The 19,123-nt window shown below is 36.8% G+C and overlaps 1 protein-coding gene across 1 annotated transcript in view; it reads right to left on the minus strand.

Moving 5' to 3' along the window:
* The window catches only part of LOC127414912 (E3 ubiquitin-protein ligase RNF220-like), a 47,395-nt gene extending 28,628 nt beyond the window's left edge, over positions 1-18,767 (minus strand). The window contains exons 1-3 of the mRNA XM_051653308.1: positions 18,689-18,767; positions 16,507-17,257; positions 15,134-15,141 (exon numbers count right to left, since the gene is read on the minus strand). Coding sequence (XP_051509268.1) covers positions 15,134-15,141; positions 16,507-17,141 — 643 coding nt within the window. The 5' untranslated portion in view covers positions 17,142-17,257; positions 18,689-18,767. The remainder of the gene's footprint in view (positions 1-15,133; positions 15,142-16,506; positions 17,258-18,688) is intronic.
* Positions 18,768-19,123: the final 356 nt, after the last annotated feature.

Raw genomic sequence — 19,123 nt, forward strand, 5'->3', positions numbered from 1 at the left:
TGGAATTGAGGTTGGTCGTTTTCCATCTTGGTCTAGTAGTCTCTTCCTGTCTAAGTAGGTGATTATTGCCAAAATAAGGTGAAAATTAGACCAGATTTTATGCTGAAACCTTTCTCATAACAAGAAATTGACTTTTTATCACTAGAATGTTTGTGTGTACCTTTGGCTTGTCTAAAAAGCCAGTTCAAATCTTTTTTGTCCATTTTAACTCAGATTAAAGCAAATTCAGGTGTAAAAAACCATCACCTTATAAAACTTAATTCTGAGACAAACCATAGAACAAGACATAACTCAAGCTACCAATGGAAAGACAGCCACCAGGCAACCAGTTCAGCACAACATCCAAACATCCGTAACCCTAGCCCTCAAACAAGCCCTGAGCTTTTTGCTCCACTAACGTTGCATTGTTCAGCTCATTAAGTAGCTAAAGTCTAATTAGACAGCTAATGAGTGGAGGGCAGTAGGGCTAAGTGGGGAGGGTCAACAAAATCAGGGATTTCTGCCACAGTGCTTTGCCTTGGAGGAAGCAAAAAATGTGGCCCACCAAAAGTTTGAGGTGAAGGAGACTGACAAACTACTGATGCAGTCAGGCGAGATCTAGTGCAAAAATTATAATACATTGTACTATTAATCTATGGTAATGTGTGCAAATATTTTACTATGCATCCAGTTTGTCTTCTTTTTAAATAGTGGACAATGGGTGACATTATTTCAGGTCATGGCCAGAAAGCCAAGGATAACCAAACATACAGAGCCTTCACACAGACCTGGATAAATACAATAGTTGATGCTCTTCATCTGCCAAGCCTGCCAAAGTCATTCTCTGGGTATGTACGTGTGTGCGCACCTCATCATTCCCCAATCAATACCCCAGCAATCTCACGAGCCAATACTCCATGTCTGCAAGCATAGAGGAACAAAGGCCACTGGAAGCTGAGCTGATATAGATCCACAGGTCTCTATTCTTGTTCAATTAGTTCATAAAACAAATCAGCAGTAAGGGCACTTTGAGCTAAAATTTCAGTCTCCCCATCTCATCTGCTCAGGACACAGCTTTTGAAGGCCTGCTTAGCATCCGCTCTTCCCCGGATGCCTAAATTAACAGAGCGTAACATACCTTTAAAGGAGTGGTTCATCCAAAAATTCTGTAATTATTTACTCACCATCATGCCGTTCCAAACCTGTATGTTTTTCTATGACAACATACAGTATGTCACCTTTGCTGTCCAAAATTGTAAAAATATGGCACATCACGTTTGGTTATTATACATGTAAAAATCAATTTTACGTAAATAACATCAATGTGCCATTTTTTTAATCTGGATGCAAACACAGGCTAGATGCGAGCATCAGCAGTAGGAAAGATTATCAGTGAAAAACGGCTTAAAGTTTTCACTCTTTTCCTCACAAACAGTATCAAAAGCTATACATTTACAAAAATATATAACATTTTTAAAAAACATATTACTGTATGTATATGAAATATTATGTATACAAATATTAGAAATGGTAAAAAAAAATTATATACAAAAACCTTTCAAAACTTGGAATATAGCACACAAGTTAAATGGACTATTTTATGATGACTTTTTTGTTGTTCTTTTTGGAGCTTAATAGATACGGTCATTAAACTGTTGTTGAAAAGAGCTGCGTAAACATTCTTCAGAAATATCTACTTTCGTATTCTGCAGGAAAAAATAACAGCATATAGGCTTATATACTGTATATATTTTAGTGCTGTCAATTGGTTAAAAATTTTAATCGAATTAACTACATGGTATGCCTATTAATTAATTGAACTAATCTCAATTAATCGCATATATAAATATTTGCTGAGAAATCCCCTCAAATAACAATAATCCAACAATGACTAAATAATTATAAATAATATATATATATATATATATATATATTATAAAAATATTCAGATGATTAAAATGCATTACATTATTGTGGCAGACGAGTAAAGAATTTATAAGACAATAAAAAAATTGGCTGTAGAATTCAATGTTTTGTTTATTTCCACATTACAGTATTGAACTTAAGCCAATCACTGGCCTACAGTTCACAGCAATCCATTTTGCAACTGAATTCATCAATCAGTCCGAAATTTATTTTAAGGTCTTGTCTAAGGATGCATCAATTTACACCTGTGTCAGACGGATGCTTTTAAAGTGTCTCACTTTGGTTGCGTCGCATCATCAACATACCATTTTAAGGTTACTGTGTCAAGTTAAATGTAGTTTGAATCTTAGAAAAGCACGTCTTGAGATCCATTCGTTCGGATTTGCGTTCCATAAAGCTGTGTTTGAACACAAGAACGTGTTCTCAACTTGCTGTTGGTTAGTGTGGTTTGTTGTTCTCTGTATAAGCTGCGCATTGCCTATGAAGTTTCGCTTTCTGCCCCCTGGGGAAAACAGGTGGTACTTCAAGCTTGAATTGCTCAGATGGTAGAAATATTCCTTATTATGGTCTGGGGACATAATTATTGTATACATTTTTCCAATGAATATTTTTTCAATATAATTATTCACACTGAATTAACACATTAAAGGTGCTATAAGCGATTTTAGCCGTTCTACTTACACAAGACTGATCCGTTAGATTAACCACACCCCCTCTTTCCATAACCCTGTACTCCAAAGATACCAAATGAGCTTTATTGAGACAGACATCATGCAGAAATGGTTGTTAAAAACAACAGCAGCAAAATAGCACACTCAACTGACAACTTTTATGAACAACATGGCTTAAAAATGGCAGTAAGTCTCAATAATTTGCTGCCACAATGAGAACGTGCAAAATGACTGACAGGTCGAAAGCGTCATTGTCCATTTTCTGTGGACACATTTTTGTTTGCTGTTTACAGAGTAGCTGTCACAGAGACAGGTGAGATATCTTGCAACACTTATTTCAGTAATATCTCTCAGGGAGTAGGAACATTTTTTGCATACCTTTCCATGAAAAAAATAGCTTACAGCACCTTTAAATCGACAGCCCTAATATATTTATTTATATATAGGTTAATAATGACAAAATTATCATTTTTGGGTGTACTATTCAATTCAGACTTTCAATTGCATTTCAGACCAGCAGAATTGATGGCTACACTTATCAATCTGGGCCTGTTGCACAGATATAACAAAAAAATAAATAAAGTTCTGACAAACTTCCCTCAAACTTGCTGCAAATTTCCCACTCATTATTTTAACATGCAAATGAGTCTGTGATTTGCTGCAAATGTTTGCAAGAAATTTGCAGCTCTTTACTGGTAGTGGTGAACTTGCAGCACACCTTTGGAGAGAATGAAGAGTTTGCCACAAAGCTCATTTGCATGTGAAGTTGCGGCAAGTTTGCCAGAACTCTCGATTTTTGTAAGGGTAATTTTCCAGAGTACGAGAGTTTGGGGAAAAAAATCTTCACTGGGAGAAACCACAGATATGCTCTGAAGGGTGTGATGGCGTTTTGATTGCGGAAACTCGTGGGAATTGTTGAGTCATAATAAGACTGAACCTTTTAATGCTACAGTGCTTGTGTGGTCCCATGGGCTAATTAGGAGCAATTAGCATATTAACTGCCACATGCAAATGAGCGGGATCTCAACCAAGAGAAGCTGAATCACATCCACACACTGAAGCTTAAGGACAGCAGCCATCTTTCAGGCAAATCCCCTGTCCACCCTGTGACATACAGCCCCTCATTAATACTGCCATAAAAAAACATAAGAGGCACATAAAACGTTATATACTGCTTGACTGTTGTTGTCCTACCAATTAGCAAAAGATTGATTTATGGTTATGACATTTATTCCCAATAGGATTTGAACTACATTTCCCCAGGCTCTTTCACGCTCCAATACAAACACACACAAGGCACAGAGGGGTCAGATCCTGACCTTAAGTCACAGTAACCATATCAGAGCAGACTTTGTAAAACACAGAATTAAGCATTTGATGTTATGATGATTTTGAAAGCCAATGTTTCAGAAAGTTGTTGATGATATTCTGACATGGATTTTGACAGTACAGTAAAATACATAATACACATGGAAGATACACTGGCCTAAATTGATTTTTATTCAGGGTTTAATCAAAGTACTTGAAAAAATCCATAGGAAATCAAAACTATAATTGTATTTTTCTATCAAATGAGTTAAGCTTTGAAACCTTCAATGCTAAATACGTACGGCTCTTTGGCAACATCACTTTAAGTTTTAATGCAATGCTCTATAGTACCAAGTGAAATCAGTACACACATACACACAGAAAAAGTGCTGATAAATACATTTATGATAGGTCATCTGCTCTCAACACCAGCTAAAAACCTTTAAACCCCAGCTCAACTTTGGTTTGTGGTAAGCCAGCAAGGTGTTTAGTGTGACTTGTGTAAAAAGGCTGAATAGCAATTTGGATATTATTACAAGCAAACATCAGCCAAGCATCAGTCACTAATGACAGCCCCAGATGTTAGAGGCCCTACAGGTGGACTAAGTTTCAAGGGTCATTCACAGAAACAACACTGTGCCCGAATCGTTGCTCTCTACAGACCTCTCTAAACAGAAACACGTCAGTCAGTCATGAACAAATATAAAACATTTTAATAAAGACCTGATGTTGTATCAATTAAAATCCAACTGCCTTTTTAAATACATTTAACAATATGTTTTCAATTGTTCTCTGAAAGCAAGGCTGTGGTCCTATATGCACAGTGCACATCAAAAAATTGATTTTTGCTGCTTTTTCAATTTAATTCATTAAAATGAGCTTATGCAACACAATTCTTATATATTTTGTCAAATTGATTTCATTGCATGAAGTCAGTTTAAATGTGTAAAACTTAAATTTGCTTAATCCATTTGCATTTCCTTATTTCTTGTTGTATGCCAGAAGAAGAAGAAGAAGAAGAAGAAGAAGAAAAAAACATTAGCCAATGTTTGGTGAAATAAATACAGATAGTGTTTGTGGTCTGATATGTTATGTGGTGGTGCATATGTATGACCCAAGTTCGAATCTTTCAGCTGTATTTATTTTCATTGCATAATTAAATTGTTCATCAATTTAATTTAGGTCATTTAATGTTTTTTTTAAGTGTATGCTTAATCGCTTATAACCCTGCTGGTGCCCGAGCGTGTCTGTTGTGTGCATTTTTAATTTCCCTTTTTGATTTGTAAGTAGTAACACCTAATAAACATGCAAAATAAATAAATAAATAAATAAATAAATAAATAAATAATCTAGAACAAATTGTTTTCTTTAAAATTCATGTCCACATATGTGTACAGTTGTGAAATTTTAAATAATACCAAACTAAAGAAAGTCAGATTTTTTTTAAATTAAATTGTTTATTATGTTTCCAGTAGTGTTGGTTATTCATGTTTTTGAGTCGTTACAGACATTACATCAGACATTAGCATAATTAATTCTGATTCAAAGTAATGGCCAGCATCATCCAATCACTGCCGCCAACCACATTAAAATAAAATTATACATTATAAATTCTGAATCTATGTACTGACTACCACTTGTCCCAAGTCTGCCAAACATGCTGAGTGGTCCAATCATCATCTGCAGCCTGAAACTGAACTTTTGATAGGAAGTTTGGATTGAATGCACATAGCTGCATACAGAGTTATAGGATGCTCCCTTGCTCCCTATTAAGTGAATGACAACCTCCAGTGTGCGGTCTGTCTGCACTGGTCACAGAACAGTTCGAAATGCACATTATTTTCATCCTAACTCCTTATAAAGCCTCTAAAAGCAACATTTTTAAACTTTTGGATGAACCATTGATTCTCAGTGTAATAATGCACAATAAATATAGGATTTCTATGAAAAAAGATACGCTAAAGTACACATTAGTGTAAATTGTGTTTAGCAGCGTGGTGTATCGCGATAAATCGCTCAAATGTAAAAATAAAAGGCGTATCGGCTGAAATTAGAGACTCTAATCTTTTGACTCAAACAGTTTTCAATGTAAAAACGTAATTAGGTTTCTTTTCAGATGTAGTTTTGTTGGCATTTCTTACAAAGACAAACTCCGCTGTGGTCAGCGCCATGTTGTTTTGTCACATGACTCTGTGCGTCTAAAGTTTAACCCTGCACTGACAGCCCAGAGTCTCATGAACTGAGAACAGTTGGTTTAAATGAATTTAAATTATTCGTTGCATATAGCGAAGCCAAAATACAATGTCCACACATGTGTAACCGAGGTCACATGAGGTTAAACTGGAGGGCGCACACAGTTAAGCAGTATACAGTGAGAGAGAATATGAAAAAGAGCATTGGATAGAGAGACAGAGTGAGACATGTAGACGGAGCACAGTTTGCCCGTGAGGTAGATGTCAAGCCATAATCTGGCTGTTGACTTTGGCTCTGCTGGCCCTCTTTAATGACTTTTTAAACCCACATTCTGCCCTTCCTGCCCTGTTGCTTGACTGATTAGTGGGCTCATGTGACTTGGGATGTCCTGTTTTGTACTGAGCCAGCAATCGTCTTCAATGTCCTCCCTCTAAGCCACGTTGCTACATTAGGGGCAAGTGGGGCTAAACCCCGCCAGAGGTGGCGCTGTTGTGCAAATTGCATGGCATCATCATAAATTAATTTTAAGAAATAATATATTTTCTGCAACTTAAACATGTTTTATGTCCATTATACAAGAAAAAAGTATATATTCTTTTGAGAAATTCTATTATTATTAAGATATGTTGCATAAAAGCCATTTAATCGTTCTCATTTGCTATGCATGGGGCTAGCCCTTCATCCTCAATGTTAATCAATGGAGATCTGGAGAACGTCATGCGCATGTGCAACGAGTATTCAACGATGGCCTGAGGGGCTAGTTTGTCTTTGCTCCTGAGCCAATCAAAAGCTTCAATCATATTTATGTCAGCTGTTGACATGAGCATCGGAAGTTACCTGGTGTAGAGTAGTCCTGCGTAGTGAACTTCATTGGTAAGTTTTAAACTAATTTTTTTCTAATGTGCTGCTGGTTGGATTAGTTAAAGTGCACCGTTCATCATTTCAGTGAATTGTATGCCATTGTGCTGAGGTGTTGTGTTGTTGGTGCATGGGTTTGTATTAGATTACAATGGCATAAATACTGGAAGTCTGTCATCGTTTTGATTAGTTTTGTTATGCTGTTCATTCGAGTTAGTGAGATAATATGCACACCCTTTGACGATTTGCATATTTGTGGTTTACTTTCACGTTTACTTGAGCTTTTTGACTTGGATGTGCACATCTTAGTGGTGTTTTGTGCTGAAATTACGCTAGAAAATAGTTATAAAATATAAATAGTTGCACTAGAAAAGAGTCTTTATTCGTCACTCTCTGTAAAATTTCTGTCATGATCTATTTTTATCAGTCATACTTGTTTACATTTTATTCAGGGACGTAGCATCTATTATAATGGCACATAAATGAGAGTAGATCAGCTTTTATGCTAGATTTTTTGGCTACCTTTGTTTGAGTCCTGTGAAACCTATGAGTTCTAGTGTGAAACTTCTACCTGTCAATCAATCGCTGCGCTAAAACAAGGTTTTTAAACTTTGCCGGTTAAAGCGCATACACACATGCACAAGTTCACAGAACTTCATAGTCCCTGATGTGAACATAATATGTAACATGAGAAGCACATATGTGACAGAATTTGGAATTATTTGTCAATGTTTCAAAGATCGTCAAATAATTGATTGTTAAGTGACTGTTTGTGCCCGACACTAAATAATAACCCTGAGACGCCAGTGCTCCCTCTCCACCTTGGCCTACCCCACATGCTCCCAGTCTCTTTCCTGCTGTCTTTGATGTGAGATCAGAGAAGGCTGTTTTGGAGCACACCATGCCGGTCGATCAGGTGCAGTACAAATGTACTTCAGTCCTGTCTATTGCCTAAATGTCCAAACTGCTCTTAAGTAGCATTTAACGCTTAGGGTGTGTTCACACTTGGCAGGTTTGTTTCAATTAAAACGAACTCTGGTGCGATTGCTCTGTTAGTGCGGTTCATTTGAACAAGTGTGAACGCTGCCATCCGAACCCTGGTGCACACCAAACAAGCGGGCCGAGACCCCCTGAATAGTGGGTCTTGGTCCGCTTCCAAACGAACTCTGGTGCGGTTTGACTGATATATGAATGCAGCATGGACCAAAGACGTCTAAACGGACCAAAAACAGGAAGTAATTTGCCTAATATTGATCTCAAGCATACCTGGTTCTTCTCATCATAGGAGCTATGTTGCCCATTACAGTTCGGTACAGGCGTCGGAACTGCTGTCTCCTTGCAGCATATCTTCGTTTGTGTGTGCAACGGAGGAATTCCTGGTGCTGTTTTGACTCCATTACACATATTAGCTCTTCCTTTGTTCTCAGCTGGTAAAAATACCACCATATATACATAAGTCCAACGAGCGCATTTAGCCCTGCAGCCAGCATTGTTCTGGATGTTCGGCAAGTTCTGTCGCAAAATATATGTCATAAAAGCTGTCCAATCAGGTTGTGCCTTTTGTTGGCGTAAGGCTAACAATTAATTACCATCAATGATGAATTATCAGTATCCCATATGCGTGTACACATACATAGCATACTTGATATTTCTTACTCAAGGTGGCACTAATGTTTCAGTGATTGATTTGATTTACTTTTGACATTGCCAGCTGACGTAGAAACAACATTGAAGTAAACTATAGCAAGTGTAACACATTAACAATATGATATGACTATTGTCTTTTGGATGTACTACTGAAATAATGTAAGTTGTTCATCTATTTAGACTCAATAAGTGCCTTAGAAAATACATATGTGTAACATATGTGTAGCTGATGTGTATCTTATGTGTAGATTATGTGTTATGTATAGCTCAATATGTGTTTGACAGCCAGTTGCATCTCACGAAATTTCAGTGTGAAAATAATGAATCCTGTTCTAGATTTGTCTTGATTTATTGCATTATCTCTTTGATTTATAAAAAATAAAAATTCTAAATATATTTTATTTTATTAATTTCTAATTGCCTTGAAAATATTTTGAAAACGTGACAAAATATGGGCATTTTGTCCATGAATTTTTGATAGGTATAAATTCCGGGTCTCTAAAGACCCGAATAAGTAAGAGTGTTTGGGAAAATTACCATGCATTTACGGGTTAAAGAAATAGTTCACCCAAAAAGGAAATTTTTTCATCATCCACTAAACCTCAGTGTTAGCCTCAGTCAGCATTCACTTTCATTGCGTCTTTTTTCAATACAAGTAAATGTTGAGTGAGGCTGTCATTCTGCTAAACATCTAATTTTGTGTTTTATGGAAGAAAGAAAGTAATACGGCTTTGGAATAAAATGAGGGTGATCGAATGATGACAGAATTCATATTTTTAATTTCTCTGGCCAAACTATTGGATTATATCATAAAAACATACTGCAATGACAGCATAATGAAACTTTATTTGATCTGGTTTGGAGTACAGATTACTTATTAAAAAAAAAGTGGAAAAAACACTGAAACTTATTTCTGCATAATGGTGTGCAAGAAACTGTTATCGTAAATCTGGTTGATCCCCAGGGAAAAAGAACCTATTTTATTTGACTCACGTTTCCAATAACACATAAAAGCCTAGGGTGGAGTAGTGCTGTTTTAACGAGAGCCCCCAGAGCCTGTGAAGCCCTCAGACGACATGCATGCTGATCCTGCCAGTAATGGGCCTACAAGCCCCTTGTTAATGCATCTAATCTGCAGTCAGCAGCTCAAAGTGAGATTTCTTTATGCCAAAGGTTTAAAAGGATACAATTATGACTGAATGAGAATTTGTGGTAAGCTATAAAAAGGTGTGTTTGCCATTGATGCCACTGATTAACACAATTAGCTGAGTAAAACAGATTGCTGTGAGTGAATCTAACAAAAACCTGTCCAGGTTACATTTCCATACACAATCAAAGGAAAAAATAGAACCTTAATACATAAGCCATAATGTTGATTACCACAAAAATAATTTTGACTCATCTCTCCTTTTCTTTAAAAAAGCAAAAATCTAGGTTACAGTGAGGCACTTACATTGGAAGTGAATGGGGTAAATTTTTGAGGGTTTAAAGCCAGAAATATGAAGCTAATAATTTTATATAAGCACTTACATTAATTCTTCTGTTAAAACCTCTGTATTATTTGAGCTGTAAAAAAATTTAAATCATCATTTTTATAGTTGTTTTAGGGTCTACGGCGTTATGGAAAACTAGATATAACATTTATTGTGTTAAAAAAAAATTATTATCAAAGAAAGCTGACATCACAAAAAACAGTAACTAAATAGTGACTAAGAAATAACTGAGCTGGGCTGATTGGAGTTTGTTTGAAGTCCACTGTGATGAACAAAATCAGACCTCCCCTCTCATTCACATTCCTTCCATCCGGAGAAGATGAATGAAGAAGAAAACAAAAGAAGAACAGCAAGCCCCCTGACCAGGATGAAAGCTCTCCCATTTAAGAGAATATTAGGAGAGTAAACTACTTTCGCAGCAGGTGAAAAAATATCAAATTTGTCTCATTTAACATCAAATAGAATCATTGATAGTAAATGACTTTTTAAGGATGTTTTGAATAAATAATAAATAAAAATAGATTTATATACAGCGTATACGTATAGGCCCATATATACAGTATTAATAATGAGCCTTTTTCTAGGGTTTCCTAGGTAGTACTAAAGTTTAAATAAGGGGTATGTATGTATGTTTGTGTGAGTGTCTATTCAAATTCATCTTTGTGTCTGCATGCATGCATGTTTACACACAGTATGGCCATAAAAAACCTGCTAGCCAATAAATATTGATCTTGACCCTTAACAAACACGTTGTCCTTATTCAGAACGCAACTTAATACCAAAAACAGCCCTATAGCAAACCTCTAACCTTAAGGACAGGGAGAGGATAAGACGAACATTCAGCAGATCAATACAAGACTGTTGCCAGCTGGACAATCTCCACAGATTTATGATCTCTATAGTAAATACAGTCTGTCTGCAGTTCTCACAATGAGCCACATTTTATAGCATCTGCCAGCTGTAGCTCATACATATGCTCATTTTGTCCCATCAAGCCCCCCTTAATTAGGCTGCCCATGATGCCCAATCAGTTTGCTTCATAAAGACCTTACTGCCATAAAGACAACAATCAACATCTCTTGGTACACACACAGAGGATAGCAGGCAAAGCAGTGATAACATTTTAAAGCTGTGGACAGAGATTTATAATTTTACTCTCCCCATGGGGATCAGAGATAGTACCTGCTCTATGATAAGAAACAAAAGACTTGATATTTACAATGGCAAATTCAACACACACCAAAAGCAATAAAGTCAACCACAACAGGGTAAGGCCAACAAGGGTGATGTACACCAAAATCTTTTTTCAGTTTTACCTTGGCTGTAGATTAGATGGCTATGTATTCCAGCTTGTCTAGTAATAAGCAGCAATAAAGGGAGCCATTTTTCTTGTGATACATTATTCTCTTGTTAAACACCAGTCAGGAGAGCTGCCACTGTCTTTCTCATAAGCTTTATATCTTCTGACTTTTGTTTGCCTCTGTCTCTCTCTATGAATGAAAGACTGGTCAAAGATGGATATTTATGGTAAAAAAAATAAAATAAAAAGAATTGATCTGTTTCTCCCCCACACCTATTATATAGTTTCTAGGAGTATAGATTTAACCACTGGAGTCATATGTATTACTTTAATGCTGTCTTTATATGCTTTTTGGACCTTAAGACTTCTGGCCACCATTCACTTGCATTGTGTGGATCTACAGGGCTGAGATATTCTTCTAAAAATATTCATTTGTGTTCTGTCAAAGAAAGAAAGAAATACACATCCGGGATTGCATGAGAGTGAATAACTGAAGAGAAAACTTTCATATTTGGGTTTACTATTCCTTTAAGTAAAGTACCTTTCTTAGTTCAATCAACTTAATTCAAATTCAGTTTAAACTTAATATAGAAGTTCAATTACTAGAACTAATATTACCTTTTGAAATCATTGCTAACCATTGAAGCAGTTGGGGCCAACATTTGATGGTAAATGGCCAGTTGATGATCAGAGACCAAGGTCTGATCTTATTCGCACTTAAGCTTGTCAAGGAGACACGAAAGGGCCTCTACACTTTACATGCAAATCACAATGATGGTGGCAAATCATCACATCAATCATCACAACACATCAGTGTGAAAAAAGATGAGTTTTGAATTATTGCTACATGACAAATAACTGAAAATGTTAACAAACACAACCAACAGCATAATTAAAAGCTGCAAACAGTAAAAAAAAATAATAATAAAGTAGACAGTAACACTGCAATTTGCATAATTTATTCATGCCACAGTGCATGCTGGGAATCCGAATATGTGAGTGTGATGTGCATAGTTCTCTTGACTTATATTTTTTAGTTGAATAATTAATTACAAGTTCAGCCAACAAAAACTTGGATAATTGAGTTATCTCAACAAGATCAACCCAGGGTAGTTATTCTAACTCTTCATTTTAATTTATAATAACAAAAAGGCAAAATCATTTTTTACAGTGTTGAAGGCATTGTGTCAGCAAACATGTTTGCTTATTTCATGTTGAATATACGGTAAAGATGTTTTCTACATTGCTGTAACACTAATAACTATAATTATCAATGTTTTAAAATAATTTCTGCCACTTTTTAGACTTTCTACGTGATTTTTTTTCCACAGTAATTAAATTTAAAATGGTTGAAAGTGCAAACAAACTACAGCCTGTAACTTTGGCACCACCTCAACTTTTATTAAAAATTTAAAGCAGCAATTAAATGTCATTTTTCAGCTTTAGTGGGTTGCTTTTTTTGCCATGTAGAAGAGGCAAATTCATCTGGGGAGGATGCTTGAGGAGCAACTGTAGACAACTGGCAATAAGGGACATTCCATTTTGCTTCATATGCCCTGATGACAGTCAAGATAACTGAATAAAGAACTATAATATTCCATCTGTGTTAGATGTAATTGTGTTCATGTCCACAGGACCAACAATGCATTATAATATATTACATTCTAAACCAGGCCTATTCAACTGGCCCGTTTGAAGTTTTCAGAGGCCCGCTTGAGGTTGTCAGTTGTCTTAATGGAATGTATTTTGTGTCTGTTCGCACTGTTTTTCAATTGTTTTCCTATGTAAACTTGCACTAGATGGACGTTGCGCCACATCTCGACGTTTTACAGTGTGTTGTGCAGAAGTATTTTTAGACGCTTTCAGAGGTTACGCTACAAATAATCATTATCCATCATTTCGACAGAATAGGAAAATTAAAGAACTAAATCATCAAAATGACATCCTAACTTTTTAGTTGATTTATTTCTTTATTTCAGAATTTCTTGCTGGAAATTCTTTCTCATTATAAAAAAATTAAAGCTATAAACACAGATGTTTTATTTACATGGTGAACAAATATTATAGGCCTACTATAACATGATATCTGAAAGAAACTTTTCGTTAACAAAATATTCTGGCTTAGATCGCATGGTCCGAAGATTTTTTCCATCTGCCCCACTTGTCGATGAAGCTGAATAGCCCTGTTCTAAACTATATGACTGGATCAAATCAACCCATAACATCCACACATGTTGAACTTTGAGGTAATTGATAGCAAGAACGTGAAAGTCACTTTTTCAAGCCTATAATACCAAAGAATTCTTCTGAAAGCCTACGGAGGAATTTGTGTGCTATTGATTCCATATGATCACAGAAGTTTTCCACTATCATTTTTCACTCTGTGGAGTTTGTTGGCTTGTTAGCCCAATCTATCAGGTAGCAAGTGTTTATCTGTAATACATGGCAGCCTATCAGAACTGCCCCATTCCTGTCTTTACAGTTTTTTTCCTCCTGTTGATCTTGCCTTGTCTGATTTTCTGGCTTTTCATTGTATTATTATGGTGATAAGGTAGAAACATGGCTCATGTTGCAGAGTGTGTTTCTCTAAACCATCTTTTACAATCCCTGCTTTCTTCCTGTAGTTTCCACAAAATATGGAAAAGCATTGTGGAAACCCAAGCACAACTTGGTAAAAAGTGAATTGGAACTTGCCTTTACAGTCTGAGCCTGACAATGTTGTGTGAACTGGCAAATTTCAACAATTACGCTGTCTGAGGAAGATTATGCCAAGCACACACAGCGTAAGCCCAGAAAGCAGCAGGACACAAGACATTAAGCCATAGTTACTGTTAAACTTACTTTCTCATCATGTCTTGACCAAAAAAAATTAAAATGCCTCCCAAAGGAAAATAAACACGACTCGGCCCAGTGAAGGCATCTGTCCCTCGAAACGAATATAAAAGATCTAACTGTTTAAACAGCTGTGAGGATACTTGGTGCTTTTGAACATTTTGAGAGACAAGCACTGAAATAACACAGTGCTTGGAGTCACGGCCCAAGGGTCAGATATTAGACAAATGACAAATCTCTTTCTGATGACACAACAGCATGTGCGTGAGGTTGTTTACAGGTTATCATGCCATGTGAACCTGAACTTTGATTTTCACATTTAGTTCAATTATACATTACCAGTCAAAAGTTTCTGGGATGAGTTGGACCAGATAGTGATAGAAAAGCAGCCGACAAGTGCCCAGCATACTGTTTAGAAAACAGTAGGTGGACACCTCATGAAGTTGGCTGAGAGAACGTCCAGAGTGTGCAGAACTGTAATATAGGCTACTTTGTGGAATCATAAATATGAGATAGTTTAGATTTGTGAACACTTAATAACAATTCTACAATGTGAAAAACTGTGATAATAGTGAATGAGTAGGTGTAGCCAGACTTTTGGATGTTCAAGCTCAATACACTTATACGTATTAATTATGTTACAAGCACAGCCATAAACACCCCTCTATAACCCAAAATAAAACAATAGTTTTTCTTATGTACTGTAACTAAGATCCAATCTTTAAAGCACAAGGACAATTGTCACAGCCTCCAACTGCAAACACATTCACACACTCACATACACAACCAGACATCATTTGGTGTTTTGAGGTGAACGGATATGCGTCATATCCTCTGCCACTCTCAAAAAAGCATGACAACAACCCACTCCTAGATGAGGCAAAAACGGAAACGCAAACTTTTCTTAAACAACCTTGATGTGGGACTCTTTTTCCTTACAATCTCTCCTCTACTTGTCAAAGTCAGTCATTATTTTTCCAGCTGACATTCGTCTCTGATATAGCGTGGCTCGTCAGCACCTCTGTCGCGTCTTTCATGTCGCAGGTTCTCTGCTATGCCCCCTCGAGAAGTTCTGATGTCCTCTGAATTTAAGCTCAACCGCCTCTTTCCCGCCCCGCCAAGGTGCACGAATGGAGGTCCTTCGCCTCGGCGGCCAATTACAGAGCAAGGTAATGAGCAGCCACGTTCTCCTTACAGCTCAGATTGACACTCTCGCCCACTCATTTGTCAACAAATCAGGATAGATGGCATGGGGGCGATACTGAGCCAGAGGTGTCGCACTCAGAGACGTGGTTGCCGAGCAGCATCTCCTGCTCGTTATCACTGACAAGTTGTCTGGCACTGAGAGATTTGCGAATCCTCCGCCTTTGTCATCTCATGATCAGTTGTTCCTGATTTGGTACTTATTCCATGCATAGCCTAACTGTTATAGCCTACTCAGGTAGACTAGGCCTACTCTTGGCATTTGTCTGTGGACTGCATGTGAACAAGGCTTATATAACAAAATCAGTGGCTGTAAGTTAGACTTGAGATATACAAAAATTGAGTTTTATGTGTTGGTAGTTGGCAGGGCTCAATAATAAGGATGGCCCGGGGCCCGTGTAAGAGAATTTAGGACATTTGAATTGTTGTTATTTTTTGTAATGTATTGAACATCACTGTTGAATTATGCTGATTTAAATGTCACCATAAAAGCATTATCTAGCTGGCTAACATTGATGAGGACTAGCCGAAATTGCGAGAATGACTTGACATAGTCTTGGAAGCATCAGTATAAAATTTCAGTAATGTTTCACACTGTATCGTCATTTTCCAGCAAAAGTATATGAATTTATAACTGTTATGGAGTTATAATGTCTCTTTTTTTTTTCTTAGGAAAAAAAAATATATTTTTTTTTTATGGAAAATATTGAAATATGTCACTAAAAATGTAGCATATTTGTGGTGGGGACAATCAAAACAATGGCAGGGCAAGTAAAAATCTGAACTACTGGACTCAATGAGCTAGCAGAAAAAAAATCTTTATGTTGAGTCCTGCTTATAGAGTCCTATTTGGCAGACCTGCATCTTGATTTTTTTTTTTTTTTTTTTTTTTTTAAGCTTTAAACTCTTCAAAACACAGTTAATTATTCAATAAGAAAATAGAACACCCTCCCTCATCTCGAAGGCCAAAGGATTGTATGGTTGATTGTTTGTATCATATGAATGCAACAATGCACTGTGCAATAAAATAACTGTTTATTCGGATATTCAATCATGTTGTTGGCTTGAATAAAGAGACAAAGATATTGTGAGAAACTTACATGGTTCTCTGTGCTCCTCTGGGCCGGATGAAGCCTGTGCATCTGCCAACAGCCCAGACAAGCCAAAGAGCTTCTTCCCAACATCCTCAGTTACCTTCAGGGCACTTGGAGAACCAGTAGGGACATGAGTGACCCCAAAGTCAAATTCTTTTCCCTCCACATCAGTGTAGCGGAGGTGGGGTGCTGCCTCTGGTTCCAGACAGCCCTTAAAGCGTTTGGCAGGGAGGAAGGCAGACTGGTATCCCCCACCGTCACGCTCCTCGGGTGGAGAGGAGAATGGCCGGAACGCCCCCACCCTTCCATGGTTGAGCATACCGAGTGGAGAGCAGTCAAGATTGGGTGGAGCAAACTGTGGGTGAAGGTGGAGAAGAGGGGTGGGAAAGTCTCGAGCAGGGAAACCTCCTTGACGGTGGTACATGGAGGTGAAAGTGTAGGAACCACTGGGGAATGGTAGGTGCATGTCTTTTTCCAGAGTGACTGGAACTCCAAAGGGCCTGGGAGGCTGACAAGGTACAGAGGCATCGCGTCCAGCCTCAGCTGTTGAGGCCAGGACCATGAGAGCAGGGGTGGTCAGCGGATTGGGCATGTAGGAGGAGTTTTCTATCTTAAAGGCAGCCCGATGGAGGTCCATTTGAGCTATGTAGTGTCCACCCAAACTCTGTGTAATGTTTTGAAGAGGCCTGAAGGGCACTGGACTAAATGCTTATAGGCTTAAGCCTTAGAGAACAGTCATTCTCTGACGGAAATCTGTTAAAATAAAAAAATTAAGTCAGTATTCTGAGCCTGAAAACAAAAATGTAGTTGGTCAAAATAACAAAAAGTCCCTAATAGTTTGTATTTCAATACTACTTTTTTTTAATTGTCACATGGCTAAAACGGTACAGCATTTTGTTGATAAATTAATTCGACCACATGCGTGTCCTTAAGAAATGCGTAATAAAAGGCGCGAGCCCATGATATGTCTAGTGTGAGTGCATACTGCACAATTTTATGTGATAGGACATGTCAACAACACATATAGACTATTATATTGCCTTGAAGTAACAAATTAAACGGATTAAAATTAAGGTTGGTCTTAACGCAAATAAAAGAATTACCTCCGTCTATGAGGTAATTGACGTTGACTCTAACCTAGCATATAAAATGTTTAGTTTAATTATTTTTATTTAAGTTTCTCATGTGACATAATGGTGAATACTGGCGTTTATCAATTTTAAACTGGTCTACAATTCGATCCCAACCATTCACTTCAAATTTTTACTCTTGCTGTTTAAGTTTCGTTTAAGTTTCTATTACTGGTGTTTGTAAACTTTTTGACTGAAGGGCAATGGTCTTGTTATCGGCCAGTTTTCATTAGGCTACATATAAAAAGAACTAGTCGTTACTACGGCAATAATTTAAAAATTTAATAGGCTAAATACATTTTAAAAAGGAACTAAATTAAATAATTACATATTTATTGCGTTAGTAATAATTATAATTATTTAATTAATTAATTATTATTATTATTATTAATAGTAATATTAATAATGGTCTAGATAGACTTTTGGATTAAGTGAACCCAAACAGAAATTATATAAATAACTAATTTATTAAATATGCTGGTATTTAATATTTTTACATTTCTACTGTACATCACATTCATAATTAATATAGTTTTATTACGAACATATTGCCTGAATCACTTCAAGGTTATTTTTTGACAGTTCGTAAATAAGCGCAGAAACGAGAGAAAAAAAATAAAAAAATAAAAATAAAAAGTGGTGCAAGAGCACGTGCTGCTTTTAAGGTGTAATATTAACTAAGTTTGTCTTTGACTAAATTCAGAGTAGCAAGTCGTTCAAAAATAACTAAATATTTTTTCTTTTAGTGTCTGCAAGATGTTCAATTTACGTGAGAAGTTGTGTTATTAATTATCTAGTTGAATGGAATATTTTTGGCAGAAAAGTCGGTTAATGTCAGAAAACTGTCCTTGAAGCATCTTACATTCAAAGATGAACTCTTAAAAGTAAACTCATAATACTTAGCCTAAAACAACAACAAAACGTAGTAGCCTAGATAAACGTACACATCTAGCACAAAATCTGTTTAGAAAAGCGTGCACTTGCTAAGACATACAATTTTTTTTTTTTTAAATCACATACGTAAAATATAAGAAAGACACACTGTAATACTTACAAAAGTTTCGCAAACAAACATCTAAAAGGATTTCAAACTGCTTTTTGTTTTATCCATGAACAGTTCAGATGCAGCGCAGATTATGCCAGTCAAAAGAGTTAGCAGAAGACTGAAGACGAAAAAAGCAGCTTTTTGCGACTTTGACAACAATCGTGAAGGTTTAAAGATTTGTGTTGTGGGGTTATGCAGAAGCGCGTGGTGTGCCAAGATCCGATCCGCGCGCACATCTGTTAATGCGCGCGAGCCACTCACTGTACAGCCATGCTCTCTCTCTCTCTCTCTCTCTCTCTCTCTCTCTCTCTCTCTCTCTCTCTCTCTCTCTCTCTCTCTCTCTCTCTCACACACCCCATAGCCCGTCCCGCTCTGTTAACTTTAAATTTATCATCTTCCACCTCCCGTCCGACTTAGATATTTTATCAAACGCTTTTAAATCTA

The sequence above is a fragment of the Myxocyprinus asiaticus genome, chromosome 24, assembly GCF_019703515.2.
Source record: "Myxocyprinus asiaticus isolate MX2 ecotype Aquarium Trade chromosome 24, UBuf_Myxa_2, whole genome shotgun sequence".
NCBI lineage: Eukaryota > Metazoa > Chordata > Actinopteri > Cypriniformes > Catostomidae > Myxocyprinus > Myxocyprinus asiaticus.